Source organism: Sorex araneus, chromosome 9, assembly GCF_027595985.1.
Source record: "Sorex araneus isolate mSorAra2 chromosome 9, mSorAra2.pri, whole genome shotgun sequence".
Classification (NCBI taxonomy): Eukaryota; Metazoa; Chordata; class Mammalia; order Eulipotyphla; family Soricidae; genus Sorex; species Sorex araneus.
Window position 1 is genome coordinate 64,220,378 of NC_073310.1, and position 23,119 is coordinate 64,243,496.

The following is a 23,119-nucleotide window of genomic DNA, read 5'->3' on the forward strand; positions in this document are numbered from 1 at the left end:
ACATACACACACATACACACACATACACACATACACACACATACACACACACATACACACATACACACACATACACACACATACACACATACACACACACATACACACACACATACACACACATACACACACACATACACACACACATACACACATACACACACATACACACACACACATACACACACACACGCGCGCGCGTCTGCAGGTGTCCCGCTGCTGCAGAGAGCAGCTGAGGACGGGTTTGATGCCGGGAACTTGGATCAGCCAGTGAGACGCGGGTTCGGGCCGTCCCTGGAGTTCCACTCAGGTTCCTCTGAGCACACGCGCTGTCCCGCACTCGCAGGGCAAGGCCTGGCCTAACCCAGACAGAAACACCCGCTGCTGCCTCCCCACCCGCTCCCGGCCTGGGACAGACTTTTCCCTGGCACATGAGTGAGCTGGAGAAGGGACTCAGTGCTGCGGCCACACTCAGAGGCTGACCTGGCAGCCGCAGACTTCGGGGTATGTGGTGTGTCCCCCCCAAAACAGACCAAACAGAACAGCACACAGGGGCCCAGATGCCGGGTGGGCGTGGATGGGCTCCTTGTTACTGGGGTGTTGCTGGGGACCCACCGGGGTGCCACACACCCGACTCACTGCGTGGTACATTCGGGGTCCGCGGGTTTGTTTGCTTTGTGGGTGCTCGTAAGTGGTGCTCAGGAGGCCTGGGACCCACCCGCGATTCCCAGCCCCGAGCCCCGAGGAAACAGAGCTTGCCTGGCCTGCGCCATCTCTCCACGGCCCTGACGCCCTCTCATCGCTTCGCGGGTGTTGGTCAAGGCAGAAAACATCCCAGGTCACGTGCAGGTGCTGGGGGCCCCGGGGATGCGCCTGGTGGTGGTGGGAATCGAACCCGGCTCGGCGGCCCCCCGCCGTAGGCGCCCCTGTGCCCCCAGCACACCGCTCTGGGCACGCCTGGTACTTGGCGCGTGTGTGTCTATGGACAGAGAACGGGACTCTGAAATCATGCGCGCTGGGTGTTGCCTTTGAAAACCGAAACCTAAGAGAAATGTAGACCCTCCCCGGCCATCGGTCCCCAGAGCCCAGGTCGGTCCAGGTGGGCTCGGGGAGGACTGAGCGCGCAGAGGCGTGGGGCCTGGAGCAGGGTGAGCAGTGGGCTCTCCGTCAGAAGAGCGTGGTCTCGCTTCTGCTGTGGCAGCCAGCAGCCTCACAGTGACAGCGCGGGAGAGGAGGCCCGGGGCCTCCAGGAACTGCATCTTCAATGTCCCTGAAAGAGTGGCCGTTTCCTCCATGGGCGGTTCCTCCTGGTTCCGAAATAGAGTCGACGAAGCAAAGGCCATTGACGCTCGGGTGCCGCAGCGGTGAATCGATGAGCGCCTCCTGCTTTCCTTTGCTCCCGGAACTTTCCAGAGCCCTGGTAGCAGGACAGTGCGTGCTCCTGGAACTTTCCAGAGCCCTGGTAGCAGGACAGTGCGGTCCAGGGCTGCCAGGGGTCGCCAGGGGCGAGGGGTGCAGAGAAGTTGCCTCGGGGACCAGAAATGGGTTCTTGGGGGTTGGGGTTCTAAGGTTCCGGGCCCGTTTGGGGACTGCCCTCTGGTGCGGGCACCGCAGCACTGGCCTGACCATCTGTGTTGCTTTTCCCCCAGGAGCTCATCGACGTGGACAGTGACGTGGTGTTCGAGCTGGCCTCCTATATCCTACAGGTGAGTGGGTGCCACTCTGCCCCCGAGCCCGGCGCCCCGAGCCCCGCGCAGGTGAGAGACAGCCCACCACTCTGCCCGCGCGCCTGCGGTTCCCCGAGGCCAGGCCCCTCTGCCGTGCACAGTGTCGGTATCCAGAGGGGCCAGGCGGGGTCACTGGGCACAAGGACACGATGGCCCCAGGCGGCCACTCTGTCCCTCAGATAGTAAGGGGGTGGCTGGAGGATGGGCTCCCAGCCCCCGGACAGACAGGTGCCGAGCTGGTGTGAGAAGGGCCGGGATGCAGGGCAGAGCCTCGGCGGGGCAGGGGAAAGGGCCCGGCTTATCCCGTCTGCAGCCCGTTTACCCCCAGGTGGCCGGTAGGAGCCGGGGAAGGGGGCAAATACCAGATTCCCTGTCCGCCCCCCGCTGTCCCGGCCACCAGAGTGCCTCAGCCTAGTTGGGAGATAGCTCAGAGCCCAGGAAAAGGCCCGCGGAGGGAGAGAAGGCCCCACCCAGACGCAGATTCAGACGCTCAGACCGGGAAGGGGACAGCAGCCAGAGCTGGGACCTGGCCTCTCGCCATCGCTGCGACTTCTCGGCCTGTCACCCGGGACCTGGTGATAGAGGCGCAGTGTCCTTCGTTAATCGTGCCCCTGGAGCACAGGGAACCGGGGCCGGGCTGGATTTTGCCCGTCTGGTGCGGTGCGGGGCCAGGGCTGTGGGAGAGGGTGGGCGGGCAGCGGTTGTCCTGAGTAAAGCGGGTGTTTGCAAGTTTCTAACATTATTGCAATACGTCCCTGATGTCACTTTTTCTTCTTCTACAGGAAGCAAAAGGGGATTTTTCTAGGTGAGTCTTAAAGGAAAATATATATATATTTTAAATTTTGCTTTAAAAATGTATTCTGTGGCATCTCCATTGGGTTTGGTTTTGGTTTTGTTCTGGGGCCACACCTGGTGGTGCTCAGGGCTCCTTCCGGCCCTGTGCTCGGGGGTCACTCCTGGTGGGGCTCGGGGACCCTCTGGGGCGCGGGGCCCAAACCAGTGCCGCCCTGAGGCCTTGGTGCGTTTCCCTCTGCCCTGACAAAGCTCGAGGCGCTTCTCGCCCGGTTCGGCAGAACAGAAGGATTCCTTCCCAGCGGAAACAGGGGTGGGCCGTTCCCGAGAAGGGCAGACTCCCGGCATCTCCCACGCTGCAGGGCCACAGCCCACCTTGCCGTAACTCCCTCCTGGGCCCAAGAGGTCCAGGCCCGGGGAGGTGCTGCCGCATACTCAAGCGTGGCCAGATCCCCACAGACTTCACGTACGGCCTCGAGCCACCCCTGCCTGTGCAGTGAAGCGTCACTCCTCTTGTGTAATTCCTGACAATGCTTTGAAATGCAAAAGCCACTCTTAGCTTGTGAGGTGGGCGGGTGGGTGGTAGGGGTGACCCCTGATGGCCACACCTGATCCCTCCGCCTCCATTTGAATATTTGCAGTAGGGGGTCTTCTCCCCTCTTAGGTCTTGCACACTCCGAGGTGTAAAGCAGATAGCACAGCAGGTAGGGTGTTTGCCTTGCACGCAGCCAACCTGGGTTCGAATCCCAGCATCCCCTGTGGTCCCCTGAGCACCATCAGGAGTAAATTCCTGAGTGCAGAGCCAGGACTAACCCCTGTGCATTGCCAGGTGTGTGACCCAAAAAGAAAAAAAAAAAGCAGAGGAAGGGGGCAGGTGGGGGCTGGAGGGAGAGGCCTGGCTTCTCAGAGCCTTGCCCTGCGACCTTGACTTCTCGGCGGCTGATAACTGGCCATGAGGACTTTCAGCAGAGGGGAGCTGCAGTGAGCGCCTTTGTCGCTGCCCAGCCTTTCTTCTGCCTTCCTGTGGCGTTGAAATCGGGGTTGACGCGCTCAGGCTCCCATAGCAGAGGGAGAGTTCAGTGGCCATCCCCCGAGCCCCCCCAGTCCCGGCCTCTGGGCAGACCCCGCCACCCCCTTCTCCCGCCAGCCCCCAGCCGCGCTCCCAGTATTTATTTTCATCTCCCCTTGATGGGAGGGGACGTGAACTCCCCATTGCGTCATTCCGCCCCAGATCATGGGAACGGGACACGGGGATCAAGGCCAGGGCCCCCCAGCAACTCTCGGCCCCCCACGAGCTCGTGGAATGCCAGCCCGTTGCTCTCCCAGAGACAAAAGCTTCTGCTCTGGCTGCATTTGTCACGGCCAGCCGGGCCGCAGCCGGGAGGAGCGAGGGAGCGCGAGGGAGGGAGAGGCCAGGCCCTGTCCCAGGCCCGGCCAGGCCCGCGGTCACGGCCGAGGCAGGACCCCGCCGGCACCCCTCCCGTCACACAGCCAGAGAGATGTGCAGAGCTGGGGGTAAGAAGTTCTCCACTTAGACTGTCCCTCTCAGGGGGAAGTTTCCCGGACACTGCAGGGAACATGTTTGGGGTCATGTCCGCGGACACGTGTGGCTTGAACAGTCAGCACTTCTGCACCCTGTTACCATCCTTCGGTGTCACCCAGGTTACTTTTTATGGGGGAGGGTAGTCTCCCAAGGGGGAGGGAGGGGATTCCCCTTGGTGCTGGGGTGGTTCAAGGCGAGGGTCCGAGGATGCACTCCTGGGCACCCCTGGGCCGCCCTGGCCATGTTCTGTGATGCTCGTGTCTGGGTGCAGCGCGTGCAAGGCACATGCCCCAACTTCCTGCTCTCTCTCCGGCCCCTGAATAAGTCGCTCTTGCTGGTTAATAATTAGCGCAGAATTACACCCCCACCATCATATCCAACTGGAAGGTTCCGCCGTGGGTACGTACCGGCAAACCCATTTCTTCCTGAGCAGAATGAGTGAAACAGAGGTCTGCCTGGAGCAGATGGTGTGGTGGGGATGCTCCCACCCAGGGCTCAGCTCCAAACCCCCCGAGCGGGCTGGAGCAGTGGGTCCAGCAGGCAGCGGATTTGCCTTCCACACCGTCTGCCCAGGTTCGATCCCTGGCATCCCATACGGTCTCCTGGGCCCCGCCAGGAGTGACCCCTGAGCAGTGTCAGGAGTCAGCTCAGCACTGCAGAGTTTGGCCCAAAGACAAAAACAGCAGCAACAGAAATAATAAAATTCTCTAGAATTTAGAAGATTCAGTAACCTTTGAATTAACACAAAAGACACAGGAAATCTTCTCTAACCATTCTTGAATCTGCCACTTCCTAAATGCTTTCTCCCTATCGCCCGAGCCATTAGCCCGTTTATTTATATTCTCCCCTGTCCCCAAGCTGTCAGCCTGTTTATTTACTTCTTAACGGGATTCAGGGATTACAGGGTGAGTGTCAGGAACCTGTCGGCTGTAGTCACCAGTGTGTTGGAGCACACGCGCACACACAGGTGCACACGCGCACACACAGGTGTCACTCCTGGCACCTCACGGCCCCTCCTGAGCACCCGTGGGAGGGACCCCCCCCCCAGCACCACTGGAGATGGTCCAAAAACAGCGAAAACAGGAAGACAGAACTCAAAAGTGCTGGTTGGCTTTCCTGGGAGGAGAGATCTCTATATAAGAACCCCCAGAAATGCTCTTTCTTGTGAAACTCAGGCCGTTCCGTTCCTTCTTTGGGTTCTCTTCTTACTCAGCAGACCCCTGATGGCTCTTCTTACACAACCCCCTTTGCTTTCCCGTTCGTGGAAGAGCTCACGTGGGTGTCTCGGCGGAACCTTTCAGGGAAATGTTCGAGTCAGCATCGTGGAAAGGAAACGGTTGAGGCCTCGGGATAAGGGGCCTCGCCCATGAGGGGAGCAGTGCGTGTCCTCATGCGTCGGTGAGGAAGCTGACCGTAGGTTAGGGTTGGGGACAGGTGGAGGGCATAGTCGGGGTGGCTGGCTTGGGAGTCACGCCCAGCAGTGCTGAGGGTCACTCCAGACCCTGCACTCAGAAATCACCCCGGCAGTGCTCGAGGGACCATGTCGGATGCCAGGGATCAAACCCAGCTGGCTGTGTGCAAGGCCAGTGCTCTACCCACCGTGCTCTCTCCTCGGCCCCAGGTTTAGGACATAGGGGTTTTTGGTTTTTTTTAGGTCACACCTGGTGATGCACAGGGGTTACTCCCGGCTCTGCACTCAGGAATCACTCCTGGCAGTGCTCAGGGGGACCATATGGGATGCTGGGAATCGAACCCGGGTCAGCCGCATGCAAGACAAACGCCCTCCCCGCTGTGCTATTGCCCCAGCTCTTTTAGGACATAGTTTTGTCTGCAAATAATACTTTCTTCCTCCCGTCACCCTCCTCAGTGCGGACTGCAGCCAGCGGTGTCTCTTCCCAGGGGTGTGTGTGTCTGTGTGTGTGTGTGTGTGTGTGTGGAGATGCGTGTCCCTGACGTGCGCACGCCTGAGACGTTGGTGCTTCTGTGTCACACCAACCAGAGCCCAAGGACTCTGGACCGTGATGTCTAACGAGGCGAACGCTAGCATGCAAAGGGTGGACAGAGCGTGACCAGGAAAGCCCCAGCCCGGAGGCCGGCAGGACGTCGCTCGGGCAGCGTGCTCGCGGGGCCTGCCGTGTGTCCCGCTCAGGCCAGTGCCACACGGCCAGGCACGAGCAATGGCCTTCCCGTCTTACAAGCATCCAAAAGCTAAAAAGCATGTGACGGGGGTCTGAGGCAGGAGACTGGGGGGCGGCCAGTAGGACTGGGACAGGGGCTGGTTCGGGAGGGGCCACACTCAGGAACAGGATTGAGAGGCTGGCACCAGGGACCCAGAGAAACCAACGGCCACGTCTCTGCGCTGACCTTGGCTGGCGCTCTCCCCGGACTTTCCCGACCCCTGCCCTCATCTCTGACAGTGCGTGTTACTCCCACAGCCCACCCCCACGCCGATCACTTCCAACACTGCCGACATTTCACACAGTTCCATTCCATTGGCATGAGCAGAGGGTAACCGAGTGGGGACTTGATTCAAAAAGACTTGCTGCTGGGTCACCAGATTGACGCTCCCACTCGGCTCTGAAGAATCTTCCCGACACCAGGGGAGGGCGTGAACACCCCTTTCGCTAACATGGTGTATTGAGACACGGCCAGAGCTCAGTTCCTCCGTCTGTCGGGCCCTGGAAGTGCTTTTATTCCACAGGCACAGCCCTGAAATGGGCCTCCAGCCGGAGCAGTAAGCAAATCACACCTCAACAAGGCCAGTGGGAGGAAAGTTCCAGAGGCACATCTTCCTTCCCTGCGCCCAGTGCCAGGTGTGTGCATGGACGGCCCTGGAAGGGTCCGTTGTATTCCAGATAGACACAGTGAGCAAAGACAGAGGAGGCCAGCCTGGTGCTGACTCAGCACCTTGGTGCAGGCCCCTGGTTTAAAGTTAAGTGCCTCTTGTCCACAGGAGAGAGTGTCTGTTGCTCGCTGGAGTTGAGTGATGGGTAAAAAAATATCCGTGTTGGGGCCGGAGTGATAGCACAGCGGGGAGGGCCTTTGCCTTGCACGAGGCCAACCCGGGTTCGATTCCCAGCATCCCATATGGTCCCCCGAGCACTGCCAGAAGTAATTCCTGAGTGCAGAGCCAGGAGTAACCCCTGTGCATCACCGGGTGTGACCCAAAAAGGAAAAAAAAAAAAAAAAGAATCTCCATGTTTCTGAGCTAACAACCTCCCATTTTAAATCTAAAATGAAATAAAATCTGCTTTTAGAAACAGAACCAGGCATTAATCAACAGAAATGAGCTGCCACCCTTTGTTAGAAGAGGAATCAGAGTATTTATTTGTGCTGTAAAGAAAAAAAATAACCTTTAACTTCCACCACTGCATATTCCTAGGGCTCAGAGAGAGAAGTTAGCTGAAACTAGAGACCTCTGTAACTGAGTCTTCCATAAACCAGGGGACTTGGTGTTCTCTGGGATAGAAAGATAAAATGAAATTTCTGGGACCAAACAAGAATGAACCCTTTAGATTTCTTTTGTTCTTTGTTTGAAGTCCGCGCTATCTTCTTGAAGTGTTTATAGAGGACTGTCCCGGGGCCGGGCATTCCAGGCTGGCCTCTCATCATTCTAGACTGTTGGCTTTTCAGACAGTCCTAAGTGGAAGCAAGAATTTTAGAAGAACATTTAGGAGAACTCATCGGTAAACAACCAATTTTCATTTACAGGACATGTTTAGAGCCATAAACACACATGAAAAAGGGGGTAATATAATCTTCTTGCCCGGCCAGCAACCTCAAAAGTTGATTCATCTCCAACAGTCATCTAAGAACCATGACCCCTAAAGCCAATTCTTTGCACCAACCTATGTGGCTTAATAGATACTGCTTCCAAATGAGCTCAGTTTTAAATCTTTATTACAGCATCTTTGGGGGGAGATTTTCTGACAGTCTTGACTGCCCTCGTGAAAGAAAACAGCTGCGAGTAGTCAAAAAGTAAGAAAAGTAGATTTGCGGAGACTTTAGATAATTAGTTTAAAAAAAGAACCCATTCAGACAGTTGTGTTTAGATTAGTCAACATTTGTAATATGGTTTACATAACCTAATAGTATCTTTCACACCCTAACTTGCACATTTTGGGGAATGTCTAGTAAAACAGGAAAGGGCTTCCCTCTGTTGAACTTGAAACACTCTGTGAGCCCAGCAAAGGGAAGAACTAAAATTAATATGATCTCATATATTAAATAATTTTACAAGGAACATTTAGGGATAAGCAGCTGGCGTCTTTCAGATCGCAAGACGTTTTGGAAGGAACCGAATCTGAAATTTTGAACTAACATAGTGGTGTGGGACAATTATGAATTGTTCCAGAAAGCTTTGTTTTATGCACAGAAGTTCTTTTTGGTAAGTTTTGCAAGTTGAAAAATTCACCTCTGCAAAGACAGGTTTGCAGATAGAATTTTACAGGACATCATTCTGGAGTAGAGAGAGCGCACGGGGATTAAGGCACGTCCTTCCATGGGTCAGAGCCTGCTGGACCCCCGGACCCTGCCAGGAATGAGCCGTGAGCAGAGCCAGGAGTAAGCCCTGAACACAGCCACGTGTGGCCAGTCAGTGAAGGAGATCCTTGAGGAAAATGCCCTGTGGGGGTTGTTTAGCCATGACGAGAGGAAGTTTGCTGTTGTGATAGTCCCTCTTGTTGCTTCAGCAAGCATCGCGTTCTGTGTTGACCTTGGGCACGTGAGACGGGCCGTGAATTTGCCACTCAGGGTTCTGTGCTCAGGGGGAAATTATAGACATGTGATCAGCCGCATGTCCTGGGCTAGTTGGATAAAACTTGTGTCTCAAATTACAAACAGAATATTTACTTTCATCTCTTTTTTATTACATTTTAGCACATTTATTACATTTTAAAAATGTATTCATTTTTACTTTATTTAAACGTCATGGTTTACAGAGTTGTTCACAGCAGTTATTTCAGGCACTTACTGTTCCACCCCAATCCCTCCACCAGGTGCCCGTCCCCTCACCCTTGGCCCCAGAGTGGACAGTCCTTCCCCTTAGTGGGCACTAAATAATCTATTTTGAGGTGGGTTGTTTTTTTTTGAGGGGGTCACACCCATCGATGCTCAGGGTTATTCCTGGCTCTGTACTCAGGAATCAACTCCTGGTGGTGCATGGGTGCACCATATGGGATGCCAGGGATCGAACCCGGGTCAGCCACATGCAAGGCAAACACCCGCATGCAAGGTAAACGCCCTACCCACTGTGCTATCACTCCAGCCCCAAAGATAATTTTGTTTTATATTGCTTGTCACAACTGGAATTGTCCAAAAATACTTCCTTCAGTGAGAGAAAATTTGTGAAAATCATTATCTCCCTGTGGGGTCATTGAAGTCGTATTCTGAGGGTTCCTGAGCTGTTCCTTGCTAGTTGCATCTTCCGTGTTGGTGTTTTTGTTTACTGAGCTTGCTGACTTCTGTGCGACTTCCCGTCTAATTCCGCGTGTGCCTGCGGGGCCCTCAGTGCTATGGCCACATACGGGGCCACAGACTCGAGCGCCAAGATCTGCAGAACCGGGCCAGTGCATTCCAGCAACCTGAGTCTCTTCCAAGATTAGCCAGAAGCTGTGAGCCGCTGTTTACGTGGCAGTGAGCGGGCCCTGGGGGAGGCGTCTGGGGCTCCCGGCAGTGTCGGGGGCTTGGGGTGGAGACTGCGGCCCCCACTCCAGGAAGATGCCAGTTTGCAGACCCCAAACCAGTGTACCTAGAATTTTTGTCAACTCGGTGTCTCTGCAGAGACGAGTCAGGAACCTGTGAGTTGTGGACCTGGGGCTCCTTGTTAGCTCAGTGTCTGTCAGCCCCGAGTGCGAGACACCGGCCGCCCCTGTTGGCCGCGGGCTTCCCTCCAAACCCCCAACCTCACTCTGGGCCCTGGAGAGTCTCCTGAGCAAAGCATCTCCTCATTCTCTGAGGGAAAACAGGGGTGCTGGAGCGATAGGACAGCGGGGAGGGCATTTGCCTTGCATGCATCCGACCCGGGTTCGATCCCTGGCATCCCATGGTTCCCCGAGCCCCACCAGGAATGATTCCCGAGTAACCCCTGAGCATCGCTGGGTGTGACCCGAAAACAAAACAAGGTGGGGTGGGGGGGGTGGACGCATGGACTGACAGACAGACAGGGGCATTACGGGTTCCCAGCTGTCCCGTCAGAGGCCGTCTCTGCTGTCACTGCTTTCGCTGCCGTCTGTCCGACTCTTGCTCAGAATCAGTTTTCCTCGGGGACCGTGGCCGCGGCCCCTGCCTCGTGCACGAGGAGAGGAGCAGCCTCTGCCTCAAGCCCGCCCCCGCGCAAGGCCAGCAGGACAGCGCAGCCACATCTCGCTGCTCGCAGTGACCCCCTCCGGGCCCTGCGTCTGTGGGACAGGGCCACACAGGCTGGCCGGCCTGGGTCTTGTCACCTGCTCGAGAGAAGCAGCTTGTCCCCAGGGTCCGTCTCAGCAGAGGCACCAGCGGTGGTGGGGACGCTGGGGGAGGGTGGGGTGGGGGGTCCTGTCCTGGAGCCCCGGGACCCCTCCCACCGACCCTTCCCACAGCCTGCACTGCTTTTTCCTCTGTGCTGAATAAGGAGATGAGGCTGGGGCGAGGGCACGGCGGGGAGGGCACTTGCCTTGCACATGGTCGACCCGGGTTCCATCCCTGGCACCAGATTTGGTCCCCTGAGCATGGCCAGGTGTGGCCCCCAAACAAAACAAAACCCCCCAAAACGAGGGGACATCAGTGTGCCTCCCGCCTCCGTTTCATTCAAGGGGGTCAGGTGTGGGAGTGGACGCCGATGTCCTCAGAGGGTGCCCCTGGCCCTCTGCCCTCTGCCCCCCTCACCCTGCCCTCCCTTGCAGCAATGAAGGCGTGAGGAGTGACCTGAAGAAGCTGCCCGCCCTGCCCACTCAGGTCCTGAAGGAGCACCCTTCCCTCGCTTACTGGTAAGTGGGGACCCCGGGCGAGTGGGGGCCGGGGTCACGCTGCCTGCCCGTGTGGGTCATGCAGCAGGTGTGGGCAGCTCCTCTCCCCGCTTCCCCTCTGCCCTCGACTCCTCGGGAACGCCTGCTGTGCTCGCCCCCCCCACAGCTGTGCGCTCGAGCCCCTCGGGGGTCTCTGCCCGTGGCAGGCCGTGCGAGGCTGGGGACGTAGGGCCGGTGCTGGGGCCTGGTGAGCCTCCGGGTGGGCGTGCAGGGGTGCCCTCCCGGGAGCGCTGGGGATCGCAACGTCCCTGGGGAGCCTGCGGATGCTTCCCGATCCCCTCCGGGCGCCGGAGCACTGGGCCGGCTGCTTTTATGGAGACAGATGAGCTCACAGAACGGGCCGAGCTGGAAGGGCGAGACTGCAGGCCCTTTGAAGCCTCCCGCCACTGTGGAGACGGGCGCTGCCCCAGGGCTCCGTCCGGCAACTCTGCCCCGTGCCCAGCTCCCGGCCAGTCACTCAGGGATCACGGGGCGGGAGAGAGGAGGCGTGTCTTGACCCAGAGGACAGGGTCGGGGATGCCCTGGACACAATTCGTCTCTCCCCAGGGGCCAGCAGTCAGGGAGCCCCACTCCGAGGCTCGGAGCTCCTCCTCTGCTCCGTAAATGGGGGGTCCTGATCCTTAGGACCTGCCCCCCAAGAGGGCATCTGGCCCCCCGCAGGCGCCTGTCTGAGGCCTGGCCGTCAGCCCCTTGAACAGCGACAGAAGCTGCTCCCTTAGGCCTGTTCAGGGGACCCCCACCTGCTCCCCGATTTCCTGCACTCCCTGAGCTCATCTTCCAGATCCTTCTAGAACCCCGCTGTGGAAAGAGCGAGAGAAGCACCAAGTCCAGAGACCAGGGGTTCTTGGCTTGGGGACACTTCCCAGGGGACGCCGCCACGGTGGGACACCCACGTCAGAGCCGGACCCCAGGGCTCCCCGCATTCATTTGTCCCCAAGCGATTTTTGGTTTTGGGTTTTTTTTAAATGTAGGAGCACTGCTATTTATTCAGCCGTTGGTTAGCTGACTGAATTGGGCGTGAATTCCACGTTACTTTTTTTTAAATTAAATCATCGTGAGATCCAGTCACAAAGCTTTCATGTTCGAGATTCCGCCGTGCAGTGATCAGACACCCACCCCTCCACCAGTGTCCCCAGCACCCCCACCCCAGTCCTCACCCCGCCTCCACGGCAGTTTCCCCCGTACTCTCTACTTACCCCAAGCATTTTTACCTCCAAGCGTTTTTGCCCCCGTTTGTCCCAGCACGGTGACACCTTCCTTTCGTGAGCCGTATGCCTTGGGCCCTTTCGTCCAAGCCTCTGCAGCCGGCGCAGTGCACACCCGCCTCCCCACGCCCCGCTGCTCTCGGAACATCGGGGAAGGGGCCGGGAAGGGGGATTCCGTGGTAGAGGAGCCACGCCTGGTGGGTCCAGCCAGGGGCGCTAGGGCCACGCTCAGTTGATGTCTGGGGACCATGCGGTGCCCAGGGTTGAACCTGGGCCTCAGGCCTGCAGGCCCTGCACTGGCCCGTGAGCCACGTTGGTGGCCGGTGGCCGGTGGCCTGGTGGCCTGGCGTATGTCCTGAGGCCAGGTGCCCTGTCTCCCAAGCCCAGTAAAATTCAAACCAGCCAGTAGCGCAGACCAAGGACTCGCAAGCTTTTCCCCTTGTAACCCCCTTTGCCCCAGGAAGTCTGTCCGCAAGCCCGTCGTTCTACCCAGGAAACGTGCCACAGTCAGACATTGGAGGCGCGTTTGGTGGGCCCTGCGTGCAAGGCCTTCTCAGCTGAAGGTCCACCCGAGTTCTTAAACTGGGTCCCTGTGGTATCACGTTACTGACCGGGGGCGGGGACCCATGAAAATCTGGTCCCGTTTAAGGTTTCTGACTGCAGTGTCCAGGATTCCATTCCAGTTCCACCGCGGAATGAACCCCAGGAGTTTCCGGCAGCACCGGCCGGGGCTGCATTTCTCGGGCGAAAGGGGGCCGCCAGCAGAGCCGGGCCCTCGCGGGGTCCCTGGTCCCGGCCCCTCCCCTCTGACAGGGGTGCTCCCAGCCTCCTCCCCGCCTCCCTGGCTGCCACCCTGCAGGGGGACGAGTCTGCTCGTTCATCTCAAGTCTGGAGAGAGGGAAAGGGGGTCCCCAGGGAGGGTTTGTTGTTGTTCCCCATTAAATCCAGGCCCCGAGCACTCTCACTGCAGCTGGACTTGGAAATGTCCCCGGAGCACAAATCATTGTTTCAGGGCAGACGGTGGCCACGGCCCGGGGCCAGTCATGACAGACCTGTGCTTTGATCCTAGTGAGGACCGGGTCATCGAGCATTACAAGAAGCTGATCGGCCAGACCCGCGGTCAAGCAATTGTCAAGTAAGTGGCCCCTCCCCCGGGGTGGTGAGACAAAGAGCGTGGTCACTGTCCACGACGGTCAGTTCCTGTGGGAGATGGACCCCCAGGGGGAGATCAGTCCGTTACATTTTCAAGTGAAGAATCCTGAGAACAGGCATGCGTGCGCACACATACACAGTATGAACACACGTGCATACAGATGTGCACACATATAATACATGCACAGAACATGAACGCACGTGCACACAAATGTGAACACACATGCACACAAGCACACACATTATGCAGTGTGAACCAACACATGTGCACACGTATACAACATTCATACACATGCATGCACATGTACATACGTGTGAATACACATGCACACACATGCATACAGAGTGTGAAAATGCAGAGTGAACACACAGATATGTGTGCACACACATGCATACAGTGTAAACACGTGCACACATATACACACATTCATACACGTGCATGCTCAGGTACACGGTGTGAACACACAGTGTGAATACACATGCACACACATGCACATACATGCATGCAGAGTGTGAACAGACACAGATGTGTAGACACGTGTGCGCACACGCTGTGTAAACACGCATGCACACACAGAGCACGTGGTAACCGCCCTCCGTGCCGTGTTTCTCCCCGCAGCTACATGAGTGTGGTGGAGTCTCTCCCTACCTACGGGGTGCACTACTACGCCGTGAAGGTAAGGGCAGCCCAGCTCCAAGCCACCCGCTGAAGGGGGGCGGGGCGGCTGCGGCAGGGGCCAGGGACAAGGGCGCCTACGCACTCACTCCCTCTCCCCACTGTCCCTCCGGTGGGCTGGCAGGGTCAAGCCCACGCCCTTAAGGGACAGTCCTCGTGGCCTCGTGCCGGGTGCCTCGGGGACAGCGTTTGAGGAGACGTGGAACCGAGGCTGAGGGTCTGCGTGCGCGGCAGGCCGGGGGCGGGGGTCTGCCTCCGTGAGCCAGTGGGTGTGGCGTGGATGCGGCCTCCCCGCTGCCCACACCTGCTGCCCCCGCTCTGTCCTTCCCTGGCCCCCGTGTGAGGCGTTGGGGAGCTGCCAGCGTCCACACTGCAGGTCCCGGGTCCGGATGCTCCCACCCGCCAGCTCTCCGTTCCCCGACCCTGCTCCAGTGCTCACGTGCCCAGCTTCCTCCCCGTGGGTCTAGCTCCGCAGGCTCGAGCGCGCGCCCTTGTTCCTTTTCTGCTCGTGTCCTGCCTGGCCCTTTGCACGCCCTCGGCGCGTGTTCTGCTGCCGGCAGCCTATAAGCTGCTTCCTTCCAGCGGCGCAGACCGGGGCTCCCTGTGGGCCCCCAACCCGCTGGGTGCTCAGTGGACACAAGCCAGTGTTGGCGGGGAGTTGCCTCACTTACCGGGCCGGGTGCTTTCCCGGTGGGGACAATACGGCCCCCCCCCACCCGGGACAAGTCATGGGCACCCGGGGACCTGCTCCGCCCGTAGCTCATCTTGGAGCATCTGTGGCGGTTCACTCTTCCTCACGGCTCCGGAAGCACTTCCCACAACAGAAACTCGAACCCCACCCCCTGGCCATTCACCGCCGGCCACTGTGCAAACGCGAGCTGTGGTCAGCAGGCAGGGGTGGCCTCCCCCTCTCCTGTCCCTCAGAAGGCCCGTTCTTGAAGGACAGACTCCTGCCCTGTGGCCCCTGAACTCCGTGGCTGCCAGCACCCCCGAGGGGACTTGGGCTCGTTCCCAAGGATGGGCTCAGACATGGTCCGTTGTGCCATTGTCCCCCAGGACCTTCCCCTGAGGGGAACTCGGCCAGCTGCTGAGCCCATCGGGTCCCTCAGCCGTGGGAGTGGCCCGTGGTGCAGTGAGGCCCAGGCCCCCACGCGAGCACGGCAGCCAGGTGCTGGGCGTGGGGTTCTGGGCTGCGTCTCCCACTGTGGCCCATCACGGGAGACAGAGGAAACGCCTCTGGCACCCCAGCCCCCCACCGCCCTCTCCTAGTGTCCTAGGCTCAGAGCAGACCAGACGCTGTCGGCGTATCGATCAGGAACCCGCCGGACCCCGCGCTGGCCGGGCCACTACGCAGGCCTTAGACCTGCTGAAATCTGCGTCTTCGCCAGCCTTCCTGCTTGGCCCGGGCCCAGCCGCTGCTCTTTCCCTTCTGCTTCCAAACTGCCCTGCAGAGGCAGGCTGGTTAGAGGCCCGAAGCAGAGGCTGTGCATGTCAGCCGGCCAGAGGCTCAGGGCGCGGGTGGGAGCCAGGGCTTCCGCCTACCCGGAGAAGGAGCGAGAGAGTCCAGCGCATGTGGGCTGGCCCTCCGGCGGGAGGTTTGCCACTCTGGGCAGCGCCAGCCGCGGGCCCCTCGAGGCTGGGGCTTTGACGGGGACACTCTGTTTGTTTGCTTTGGGGCTACACCAGTGATGCTCAGGCGTCACTCCTGGTCTGTACTCGGGAATCAGCCCGGCCGGAGCCGGGGATCCATCCCGGGTCGGCCACGGCAAGGCAAGCCCCCCCGCCCCCACTGTGCTCTCACTCCAGCCCCGAAGACATTAGCTACCAGTCGCTTTTGCAAAACTCCACGTCTGACTTCTTCTTCCTTTCTCTCCGTGTACATTTTGGTTTTTGTTTTGTTTTTGTTGTGTTGTGTTTTTTGGTAGCTTTTGGGCCACACCTAGCAATGCTCAGGGGTTCCTCCTGGCTCTGCACTCAGGAATTACTCCTGGCAGTGTTTGGGGGACCATATGGGATGCTGGGGATCGAACCCGTGTCGGCCGTGTTCAGGGCAAATGCCTCCCTGCTGTGCTGTCTCTTCGGTCCCTCTGTTGCACCTTTTGAACTACTTGGTCCTCACCAGCATTTGAGGTGCGGTTTGGCGCTCTCAGGCCCTCTGCCGCGGGGCCGTGTGGGCTAGTACTCTTGGATGTGCCTCTGAGGACGGGTCCGGGAAGGCCCAGCTCCTGTGCCAGCCACCACAGCGCCTTCCGTCCGGGCTCTCACGGCAGCTGCTGTCAGCCCGAGTTGTGCAGATTACGACCTGGACTCAGGCGATGGGAGACTCGGGGACCTGAGCCTCCTGACCAGCCCTGCCTCCCCGGTGTCCCGCTCCTGTCGCTGGTCGCCTGCCCCCCCCCCCGCCCCCCAGTAGGCGCCTGGGAGTGCAGACAGTGGGGAAGTGGTGTTGCATCGGGGAGACCAGCGGCTCATCTGCGGTCAATGGGGGGGAGGGTTTCTCCACTGTCCCCCACCCCCCACTTACCCACGTCCCTGTGGTGCCCTAGGACAAGCAGGGGATTCCCTGGTGGCTGGGCCTGAGCTACAAAGGCATCTTCCAGTACGACCACCACGACAAAGTGAAGCCCCGGAAGGTGAGTGCTCAGGGCTGGGCGCAGAGGGGGGGTCGGGCTTGCGTGTCACCGGCGCCCCCCAGGGCCCCCTCGGACTGGAATTTGTGTGTCTGCGCATGACTCTGCAGAAACCCCGCTGCCTTCCCAGCCTGCGGGACGCTTCCCCTCCCGCCTCCGAGGAAACGCAGCTGTTATCAGGGTGGGAGACAAGAGTCCGCCACCCCCTCCCCGCAGCCCAGCACGTGCTTGGAGGGATGTTGTTTTTTTTTGGGGGGGGGGCGGGGGATCCCTGATTTCCTTGTTTTATTTTTTAATTATCCGTGGGAAAGGCTCGGGGCCACCCCTCGGCTGCTCAGGACTTGACTCCCGCCTCTGCTCAGGGGTCAGTCCTGGCGGGGTCTGGGAACATCTGGGGTGCCGGGTGCCAGCTTGGGTTGGCCTCCTGCACGCAGGCGCTGTCCCCGCCGCACCGTCTCTCCCACACGCCTCTCCTCGTGGTCAGGTGGGTCCCTCGAGGCCCGGGGCAATCCGAGTGGTCCACAGTGGGGGGTGGCGTCGGTGCTGGGGGCACCGTGGGGAGCCGGGAGGAGAGGCCACAGGCTGGCACAGGGGCAGTGCCGGCAGGGCGCCCGTCCTGCGGCTCCTTAGGGGTGACCCGAAGTCTGGGAAGAATAAGGTCGATTGCCAAGGAGAAAGGGGAGCGGGCAGAGCCCGCGCCAGCCCTGGAAACGCGGAACAGAACGCGCCGAGGATCCCGGCCCTGCCCCGCCTTCCACTCACACACATTTCTCAGACCAGAACAAATTGAAAAATTACAATGGAAAAAAAAAAGATCTCGGAGGCAGGCGCTGCCATTCAGAGGCTCTGGCAGGGGCCTCGGGCCCGGGAAGCAGAGGCGAGGCTGGGCGGGCCTTGGCGTCACCCCGCTGGCTTGTGTCCGCGTCCCCGGCCAGTGCCGTCCTGAGCTGACGGGCAGGGCCCGAGGGCCGAGCTGGCTCTGCTGCAGGAGCCCCCGGCCCCGGGCGCTGGCGGAAGCGATGGCGGGCTGGGAGGGTCCCGGTGAGACCCCGCGGCCAGTGCTGCCGCGCGTGGGAAGGACGCGCGAGCAGGTGCCCGCTGCTGTGGCCACCGCAGCACCCTGGCAGTGCCCTCTGGAGACGCTGCCAGTGGTCGTCAGACCCCGAGGGGCCCCTCCCTCCCCTTGTCCGTGGCTGGGGCGGGGGCCCCCTGGCGTGGGGCTCACCCTCTTGGCGCCCTTCCCCACGCTCGCGGACGGGAGGAGCCAGAGTTGATTTCACCCTGGCCGAGCTGCCGCGAGAAACAGCTGCTCGGCCTCCCGGGAGCCTGCGGTTCTGACCCGCTCGGACCTGGGCAGCGCCGAGTCAGCCGCGTCACCTTCCTGTCTTCACGGTCGTTGGTCCCTGCGGGACAGCGGCAGAGGGACACACACACACACACACACACACACACACACACACTCACACACACACTCACACACACACACACTCACACACACACTCACACACACACACACTCACACACACACACACACACACACACACACACACCCCGGCCTGCTGGTGGGGCTGGTGAATCAGAAGCTTCCTGTGGGCTTGAAGAGGGAGGAGCCTGGGGGCAGGGGAGAGCCAGGAAGCGGCCGTGCAGGTGGACATGGGGGTGGCATGTGCGGACACCTGGCAGGAAGCACTGCGGATCAGAACGTCTGGGCTGGCGGACGGGCAGCAGCCCCGGGCCCAGCAGGCCTCGCCGAGAGGCTCCCGGCTCGAGCACGGGCTCCGGCAGCTCAGGGCTCCCTCCTGCTCTGCGGGGCCGGATCCGTGTCGGGGAGGGATCCAGGGTCCACACATGCGAGACAGACGGAGACAGACGCCTTCAGCCCGCCCGGGCCCTCACACGTTTGGCGCCTTGTTTGTCACTGGACGGGGCTGGCGGACTGCAAAGAGGACAGGGTCCCAGCGGAGTCGCCCGACTGGGCTGGCCCTCGGCCCCAGGGACAAAGGAGGGGGCCGTGATCGACTGTACTGTGTGTGCACGTCTGTGCATGTGTGTGCGTGCATGTGCGTGCACTTATGTGTCTGTGCATGTGTGTACAAGTGTGCGTGTGTGCATATGCATGTGTGTGCATGTGTGTGTGTGTGCGCATGTGTGTGTGTGTGTGTGTGTGTGTTGGACTGGGGGCAGGGATCAGGACTGACCTGCAGCGGCCTGAGCTGTGCAATGTTCGCATGGGCTCAGGGATGTGGGGTGCACAGGCAGAGGTGCGGGGTCTCCTGACCGTGACGGGGGTGTCCAGGTACTGAGCTGCAGGTCCCCAAGGAGCCCGGCGTGTGGAGAATAGAGTCCCCGAGTGGACGCAGGTCTGGGCCCACGGATGATTCTCGGCCAGCTGGGCTGTGGCTTTGCCACAGGGTCTTGGGACGGGCGTTGAGCCCCCCCAGGGCTGCACCTCGTGGTGCTTAGATGGTGCTGGAGATTGAACCCAGAGGGACACATGCCGGGAATGACCTCTGACCTCCGCGCTCTCTCCCAGCCCCTCCCGGGAGCCCCCTTTAAGGAAGGAAATCTGTTTTCAGGGTAGTGTTGGCCTTGCACACGGCTGACTGGGGTTCGATCCCTGGCATCCATATGGTCCCCCAGCACCGCTGGGGAGTAATTCCTGAGTGCAGAGCCAGGAGTAAGCCCTGAGCATCACCGGGTGTGGCCCAAAAGCCAAAAGAATCAAAAACAAATGAAAAAGTGCAACGTGTGTCCCAGGAAAGACAGGCTTCTGCGTCAGCAACTGGGTGGCCTTCCGGAAAGCTCCTTCCTGTACCCCTGGGGCAGAGCCGGCCCCACCTGGCGTTGCTGGGCAGAGACCCCCCGCCCCGAGCTGGCCCCGAGCTGGACTCAGAGGGGCCAGACGGCCACAGCGGCGAGGTCAGGGTGATGGACAAGGCGGGGTCAGCGGGTACTCGGGCAGGGCCTGCGTGCCGCGGGCATCCCCCACGCACCTCCGTTCCGACGCTGGGCAGAGGTGGCAGAGATCGTGCCCGCAGTGTCCACAGGCCCGGCCCCGGAGCCCAAGAGGGGTGGGGAGGGGCCACACCCTCTGCTCTGAGGCCAGCAGGCGCCGCACCCCGGCCCCCAGCCACGCCGGGTAGGCGCCGCGCCAGCATGTGCACCTGGAGCTGGCATCACCCCGGTGCCCGCCCGGGCAGAGGCCCCAGACTCTGACCCAGTTACGGCTGAGCCGGGGCGGGCGGGGCTGGGGCCACCCTCTGTTGGCTTTTGGTTTTGTTGGGGCCACACCAGGCAGAGTTCAGGGCTTCCTCCAGCTCTGTGCCCAGGGGCCACTCCGGGTGGTCTCGGAGTACCGGGGATCGAACCCGGCCAGCCGGGGGCACGGCCAGTGCCCTCCCTGCTGTCCTGCCGCTTGCCGACTCTGAGCCAGGATGGCCACCGGGACCTGCAAACTCCTTCCCACAAGGAGCTGCGGGCGGGCGGGAAGACAGTAGGTGGACGGCACTTGCCTTGCGTGTGGCCACGCCTGGTCCATCCCCGGGGTCCCAGAGGGTCTCCTGAGCCCAGCCAGGAGTGACCCCTGCGCACAGGTCAGGCGGAAACCCTGAGGACTCCAGACAGGGCCCCCGAGCCAAAGCCCCAACAGCCCCCTGCAGACCCACAGAGCAGCTGCCGAATGGGGGCGCGCGGGGGCCGACAGGAGAAGCCCAGGCCCCGCGGGCCCTTCAGGGAGGTCAGCCCAGGGGACGGGGTGAGCACGGGACTCCGCTCCCCCACAGTGTTGGGGTCAGCGGGACCCTCTCGCAGGGCCGCCGCTCCCTGGCGAGGCCGGAAGCTGGTGCAGGCTCGGCGATTTCCCTTACTCAGTGACGGGCTGCCCCAGGCAGGTCCCCTGGGGCCATGGGCAGGAGCCGGAGTCAATGGTCATCTGTGTCCACAGCCAGCTCGCTCCCTTGGGCTCCTGGGGGCTCCAGCAGCGGGGGCGGGGCCCTCTGGGACTCCCCGCCCTGCCCCCTCGCCTGAGCTGAGACTTTGGCACTGAGATGGAGAGCCGGGAAGAGACAATCCTATTTACAGGAAACGTTCCATTAACCCACTCTCACAGCCAGCCTGCTCAATTATGCGGCTGCCGCCTCCCGCCTGAGTGCGCCCGCCCGGCTTCCTCCCGGCCCTGACTCAGACCCAGGCCTGCGGGGGGGACTGGGGGGGCCTTCCACGCTCTGGCTCTCTCGCCGACTCCCCCTGGACGCCCACCCGGCCTGGTCCCTCAGCCTCAGCCGGCAGATTTGCTCCTTTCCCGCACGGGTGTGTGGGGGCGGCCCTCGTCCCACCCTGGGCCTGCGCCCAGGGAGGGGGGCGCACCCAGCGGGTCTCTGATCCTCACGGGACTCTAGGTTTTAAAGCAGCGCGACCCTTCCGAAGCGGTAAGCCCACCTCTTGCCCCTCCACTGGCCACAGAGGGCTCAGGGGTGGCCCCGAGGGCTGATGCGCGTGTTGGATGAGGTTGTGCGGAGGCTGGGCGGAGGCTGGGCGGAGGCTGGCGGAGGTGTGGAACGGCCCACGAGCCGCAGCTGGAGTAAGCCCCTGAACCTGCCAGGTGTGCCCCCCCAAAAAAAAATAAAAGTAAAAGCAAAGGCCTAAAGTACATCTTGAGGTGCTGGTCCCCGCAGGAGGGGCTCCGGCCCAGAAGGCGCCCTGGGCCTCTGAAGCAGGCCCCACCCACAGCGCCTGGGCCTCGGCCACGTGACCAGAAGTTTAGAAAGTCGGCAGGAATCTTAAAAGCTCCCCAGTGGGTTCCAGTCAAAAGGAACGTTTGGAAGCATTTGGTATATTCGGGAAGGCTGTGAATATACCGCTCTCCTCCTCCTCCTCCTCCTCCTCCTCCTCCTGCTCCTCCTCCTCCTCCCCCTCCCTCTCTCCCTCTCCCTCCCCTCCCTTTCTTCCTCTCCCTCCCCTCCCTTTCTTCCTCTCCCTCCCTCCTGCCCGCCCTCCCTCTCTCTCTCCCTCTCCCTCTCTCCCTCTCCCTCTCTCCCTCTTCTCCTTCTCCTTCTCCTTATTCTCTTCCTTTCTTCTTCCTCCTTTTTCTCTCCCTCTCTTCCCCTTCCCCCTCTCCCTCCCTCTCTCCCTCTCCCTCCCCCTCTCCCCCCTACCGGTGAGAGCGAGTCTGAGTTCTCTGCTCAGACACCTTTGCCTCTCAAAGCGTCCCTGTTCCAGACAGAAGTGCCTTTGCCCTTGACCCAGCAAATATTGCTACAATCCCTCTGCCCCCGGCCCAGACAGCGGCACGGCTGAGCGCAAACAGCGTCTCTTTGTTAGGGGGACGCGTGTTCTCCGTGCCCCTGGGGCTGGGAACCGGGGGGACCTTGGTTCCCACAGGCCCAGGGCAACCAGCCTTCATCCTGCCGGTCCCCCTGTGAGGCCGCCCCCTGTCCGTGCCCCCCTCCCGTTTGGACAGCGCTGAGGGGGGTGGCGTTTGGGGGCAGGGGCGGGAGCGTGCCCCCGTGCGGGCGGCTGGCCAGGGTTTCTCTGCAGAGATGCGGAGCCCAGGACGGAGTGTCAGGGGGCAGAGAGAGCTCAGCAGCCTGGGGGTGCGCGATCTGCAGTCCCCCAAACACTGGGAGCCCCCAGAGCGCCTCTGGGCACGGCCCCCAAACAGATAAAAACAGAAAAAGGGGCAGATCCAGGTGGAGGTGCCAGGCGGAGGGGCTGGGTGGGGGGTGCGGCTGGGCCATTCTGCCCCGTCAGCCATGTGGAAGGGGGTCCAGGCGCCCCAGTTCCAGCCCAGTCCTACAGGACGACCCCTTGCTGGGCCCCCCCCACGAAGAGCCTGAGGCGTGAGACTGGGGTCCCGGGTGCTGAGAGGCAGCCTCGTGCGGGACGGGGTCCATGGCGAGGCCGGCCCGAGGCAGGAGAAAGCCAGATGCCCAGCGCACCCCCGGGCCGGCCGGGGGCTCTGCCCGCTGCACACGCCCTGTGCTCCGGCCAGCGCTTCAGCCGGGTCTTCACACAGGCACATAAACAGGCCAGGAGGGCCCGGGGCCAGCAGAGCCCGCTGTGCTCCTAATTACCGGCCGGGAAGGTTCCCACAGCCCGGCGGCCGCTGACCGACCTCGGTTGCAGCTGAAAGAAGTAAATCAGAACCACGTGCTGGGGCGGTCCCCGCCTCTGCCCGCCCCCAGGAGCCAGGGACCCCCTGGTCGCGGGAACAGATGGGGGCTTTCTGGCTTCCACAGCAGAGCCCTTGCTAAGCCCTGGGAGCCCGGGGTCCTCGCCCCTCCCCCGCTCCTCTCCCCGCGGGGGTCCCTGGACCCTCCCGGCAGGGTGCTGTGAGAGCAGAGGGACGGTCCCTGAGAAGGAGCCGGCGCCCAGCCTCACTGGCGGTGCCAC

The 23,119-nt window shown here is 61.0% G+C and overlaps 1 protein-coding gene across 6 annotated transcripts in view; it reads left to right on the top strand.

Annotated features, from left to right (window-relative positions):
• Positions 1–23,119, top strand: part of FRMD4A (FERM domain containing 4A) — a 202,948-nt gene that overhangs the window by 138,510 nt on the left and 41,319 nt on the right. For all 6 annotated transcript variants that reach the window (XM_055146651.1, XM_055146649.1, XM_055146652.1 and 3 more), the window contains exons 6-11: positions 1,650–1,706; positions 2,510–2,532; positions 10,944–11,027; positions 13,341–13,406; positions 14,043–14,100; positions 16,646–16,732. In XM_055146651.1, the coding sequence (XP_055002626.1) occupies positions 1,650–1,706; positions 2,510–2,532; positions 10,944–11,027; positions 13,341–13,406; positions 14,043–14,100; positions 16,646–16,732 (375 nt within the window). The remainder of the gene's footprint in view (positions 1–1,649; positions 1,707–2,509; positions 2,533–10,943; positions 11,028–13,340; positions 13,407–14,042; positions 14,101–16,645; positions 16,733–23,119) is intronic.